The following is a 5152-nucleotide window of genomic DNA, read 5'->3' as shown; positions in this document are numbered from 1 at the left end:
CAAGGAATGACCCATCCCCTCCCTAACTACCACATAGTGTAGATGATGCAGACCACCCCACCAGAGTGAGCCTTACAGACCCCTTCAAAGCTTGACTTCCCCAAGTTGTTTTTGTATAAAGAGATTCCAAACCTAAGGTCATCCCTGCCAGTTCAGTGAATATACTAGCTACAGTAAGAAGTAAAAATAAGAATTTGAAAAGTGTATATAACATCCTTAACAGTGTTTTTCTATTATTAACGAAGTGGTAAGTGTGACAATTTGAGGGAGAAAATGTATAGTAAAAGGTAAGCTCTAAGTGCTGGAGTGTGAAGGCAGGATGTATTTTCCAAGGACCCTTCTAAAGGCCCCCATGACTTCCTTATTTCTAAGGCTGTAGATGATGGGGTTCAGGGCTGGGGTGAAAATTGTATAGAAAAAGGAGAAGATGTTGTCCTGTTTGGGATTATGGAAGGAAATGGGAAGGACATATATAAATGAGGCTGGGCCGTAGTACATTCCAACCACAGTCAGGTGGGAGGAGCAGGTGACAAGGGCTTTCTTCCTCCCCTCCTTGGAGGGCATGCGGAGCACAGTGCACAGGATTAGCATATAGGAGACCAGAATGGCAGCAAGTGGGGGAATCAGTAACATCACACCCATCAAATAAACCATGAGCTCAAATCTAGAGGTGTCTGCACAGGCCAACTTCAGCAGAGGTGGGATCTCACAGAACAGATGTTTTACCAGCCGGGATTTGCAGAAGGGATAGTGCATAGTGTAACTGGTATATACGATGGCACTCAGAGATGCCACAATCCATGTTGTCATCACCATGAACCAAAGGACTCTTGGACTCATGAAGGTTGTATAGTTTAGAGGATGACAAATGGCCACATACCTGTCATAGGCCATAAAAGCCACAAGGATGTCCTCTGCCCCTCCCATAATCAGTTCCAGCAACATCTGAAGGGCACAGCCTCCAAAGGAGATGGTGTTATCTCCACGCAGAAAATCCATGATGGCTTTGGGGGCTATAACTGATGTGAGGAGAAGGTCAATGAGAGAAAGCTGTCTAAGCAGGAGGTACATGGGCACGTGGAGCTTCACATCCATTGTGATGAGCAGGAGCAGCAGCCCATTGCTGGTCAGGGCCAGCATGTACAGGAATGTCATTGTGGCACAGAGCAGTTCAGGAACCCTGCTGTCATTCAGAATGCCCACCAAGATGAAGCCACTTCCTAAAGTGGAGTTCCAGGCCTCCATTCTATCTTGTCTAGAATCAGATGTCTAATGGAAGTCTTTCTAAGGGTTTTCAGTCTATATTTGACTCAGGCCAACTAGGAGAGCCAACAGCAATCTTGTGGAATATCTATTCATCCCCTAGGATCCCCCTGTGCTTTCTGATTTTTTGAATGTTTTCAGTGAATTATAATGATGTTTCAGTTAAACAGAGTACAGACATATTGACTACCGTTCACCATGAATTGTATCATATATAAAGCATCAAATAGAATTATACACTCAGACATACTCTTCCAGAGAAAGAAAACATCCCTTGAGTCATAATCATGAAGCAGACCTAGTATTAGTATAAAATCTAGGAGTTTCCATGCTTACAATCTACTTAGGAATACAGTTCATTTTTAAAAGTTTGTTGCATATAAAACTCTTTGCCATGTTCTTCTTGACCTGGTATCTGCTTTGTTGTTAGCTTGTCCCTATAGGAATCTCTAGGTCTTGGTCACTTGATTTCTTATAGTCTTCAAATATATTATTTTCCTTGATGGTATTATTGGTCTCCTGGAGGTAAAGGAATTCAGGGCTAGTATAAATGGATAGGCAAGAGTGCATTAAGTAATAAATTAATAGAAACAGTATAAAATTATTTAAATTTAAAATTTCAAGATAGTGGTATAATATTTACTCAATGGAAGCTAAAATAAGAAATGGTGGGATATTTGCAAGCCTGGAAGCAGTTTCTGGTAGTGAAGGGTATGTATTTAATACATAATACAGACATTGTAGGAATGGTAAAAGCCATCCCACTACCTAAGATTCACAGCAACACTCTGAGCAGGAACTATACATAATTTCCTCTCACAAATTTTAGTGAAAGGATGCTGTTCTGATGGCACTGGATGTAAGCAATAACACCAATGGAATGGTTTGAATTGGAAAAAATACAGGATATGCAGTATGTGTATGAAATTTTCCACTAAGCCTGCTCTTCATAAATGCATTCCAAGATGTCTAGAAGACCTAAGAGGCACTGTGGAAAAGGAGTGAAAACTGTTCACTAAATTGTTTATTTCCTTTGTATGTGTGTACATATAGACACATAGGTATATACACATATACTCAGAAACAAGGGTATACACAGATACACACATATCTACTGCTTCTATCATCTGAGACAGGCCAGTAAATATACATTGGGTGTACAGAGGATGGCCCATTCTTGTAAAGTGTGTGGTGTAAGGAAGTTCTGAAGGGTGAGCTTCACCCTGATAACTCTTCTCACATGCTGAGATTACTAAAAAAGCAAGATATGTATTTCTCAGAAATGCTCAATAAAGCTAAAATTTGAAATTAATTTTAATTTTTAATTTTAATTAATTTTTTCTTTTGTATTGCTAGGGTATTGCACAGTATATTAAATGATTAACTGGTTTCCATTTTTTCTATTTATTGGGATTGGGTTAAAAAGGCTATTAGTAGTAGACTCAGGCTAAATTTGATGTATGGATCCTCCTCCCTCAGCCCCTTGAATGCTAGTACAACAGGCATCAGCATGCCTGTTTTTACTTGGCTTTTGTGATGCATATTTACAACCAAGTAGTTATGTAGAAGAGTGAAGCTCAAACTAGTGTATTGATATGGTTATGTGATAGATCTCTTTTGAGGTACTATTCAAGGAGTTTTTAACTGACTACTAGAGCCTAGGGAAATGCAGATGCACCAAAAGTATTGAGACTTGAACACAGTAGTTGGGCTTAAACTCTGATCCCTGGAGCTTCCTTGACTCATATGCTAATGCTTGTGTTCTGTCATACTTGCAACCCAGCTTTTTCACTGTCTAATTCCAATCTAGTGACATTGCTGTCTAGGCTGGCTTCAACCCATATTTTTGAGGTATCAGATTTTGAGAAGCTAGGACTTATAGGCATGAGCCATGTGAACCCAGAATGCAATGAGAATTTTACCCAAAAACCATGATCAGGAATTCTAGAAACTTAGGTCTGGTCAATAGTACTGAATATTGCAGTTGCCCACTCCTGTATGCGTTACTGAGATGCCTGCACCAATACAGGTGCATGTGTCTGTAATCAATCACCTGGAGTACAGATTGAGCAATTTAGCTGTTTAGTCTGAGAAATGAGACGTTCTGAGAGCACGATAGTAAATCTTGGTCTTGGTTACCCAAGGTTCACTGCCTCTACACACCTTTTAGGGTCAAAGACATAACCCTTACCTCTAAAGAGGAAAGATACAGCCTTCAGCTCACACCCGTGTCCTGGGAGTCATTTGTGAGTTGAAGAGGCTAAAGATGCTGAGGAAAGAGAAGGTGCTTCTTCTGAGGGCACGGGTGTGGGTGGGCATGGCTGCCACTACGATGGGGGGTCAAAGGCACCTGCTGTGTCCACCATGGCCAGTCCTCTCTGAGGAAAAGGATTGGATGTAGATAATGATCTGAGACTCAGATCATACAGAGCACACATGAAGGCTAATTCTAGGAAAAGGGTGGCTGGAGAAGCCCTAAGTTGATTCCTTCAGAATGTCCTCATCCAATCTCTCTTTTCAGCTCTGCACTGGTAATGGATGAGGATGAGTCCATGTGCCCCAACTTTCATATTCCTTCCCAGTTTGAGTCACCAATGATAGAGGTGGCTGGTAAGACTTTTGGAAAGGAGAATGGTCAGGGATACTCAAAGGGAACCTTCTATTGTTTATTTTTAATGTGTCAGAGGCAGCAGGAATCTGGCCTCGTCCTGGGGGACTTTTCACTCTCTCCTCCTCCCTGGTGACATGGGCTCCCAAGAAAACACAACTCCTGGAACCTTCATTTTAATGAGTCTCTCTGGACTGGTGCCCTGTGATACCATCTAAAATGTTACGTTTGTTAACAAAATATCGCTATAAATTAGCTCTGACTTGATGAATGTCTTTGTCCCTTTTGATCTGGCTAGGGATGGCCCTGACCAAAGAAATGGTTTCAAAATCTGGCCCATTAGCATGGGTCCCTATCCATCATTCTAAGATACGTAGAGACTTTTGTCTGTATTAGTGCTCTTGTCTTCACATACATCTGCATCCCTCTCTTTATTTTTCTCTGTCTGTCTGTCTGTCTCTCTCTCTCTCTCTCTATGTGTATGTGTGTGTGTGTGATGGTACTGTTATTGGAACTCAGGGTCTTGATGCTGTCTCATTTGAACTCCAGCTCTACTACTGACTGTTTGATGGTTAACTAGATATAAGAATCTCATGGAGTTGCCTTCACAGGATAGCACTGCAAGTAGATCTGAGATCTCAGCTTACTGAGTAGTAGCTAAGATTACAGGTGTGAGCCACCAGTTCCAGTAGGATTGCTGTTCTGTTTCTGACTTAGTCTCTCTCCTATCTGGTAGCTGGTTTCTTAAGAGGTTTTTTCTTTTTTTAAAAGATTATCACCAAGTTAGACACAGCCCATGATCTTTGTGCACCATTTTGAATCAATTTGATAACCAGTGACAATAGTTTCAGAAAGATGTTCTAATAAGGCTCAGAAATTTGCACAAATTATAATAGGGTGATATTGACAGAATTTTTTTCTACTAACCTACTGTAGTCATTATCAGGTCTTTGTGTCTTGTTCAGCCTTTTTCTAGCATTAGCCTTCATGTGTACTCTGACATGTATCATTATACTTTGTGTGTATTAGTGTTTTGTACTTCACATGGGATTATTAAAATTCCAATACAAGAATATGATTCCATAAGAGGGAGTCGTTGTTGATATCTATAATTTTTATTATATTATTGTCTCACTGGAAATTTAAGTAAACCACCTATGTTTCATTCTTCTTCTTTTTTTTTTTTCTTTTCTTGGGTCCGGTTGTGGGGCCTGAACTCTGGGCCTGGGCGCTATCCCTCAGCTCTTCAGCTCAAGACTAGCACTCTACCACTTGAGCCAC

General features: G+C 40.7%; 1 protein-coding gene across 1 annotated transcript; it reads right to left on the bottom strand.

Annotated features, from left to right (window-relative positions):
- Positions 1-294: 294 nt before the first annotated feature.
- On the bottom strand, positions 295-1245 carry LOC105995045 (olfactory receptor 2AG1-like). Its single transcript, XM_013028707.1, has one exon. It carries the CDS (start codon positions 1243-1245, stop codon positions 295-297), a length of 951 nt encoding a protein of 316 aa, XP_012884161.1.
- Positions 1246-5152: the final 3907 nt, after the last annotated feature.

This window comes from Dipodomys ordii, unplaced genomic scaffold, assembly GCF_000151885.1.
Source record: "Dipodomys ordii isolate 6190 unplaced genomic scaffold, Dord_2.0 Scaffold113, whole genome shotgun sequence".
NCBI lineage: Eukaryota > Metazoa > Chordata > Mammalia > Rodentia > Heteromyidae > Dipodomys > Dipodomys ordii.
The sequence above is the reverse complement of the archived record's forward strand: the minus strand, read 5'-3'. Positions and strand labels throughout refer to the sequence as shown.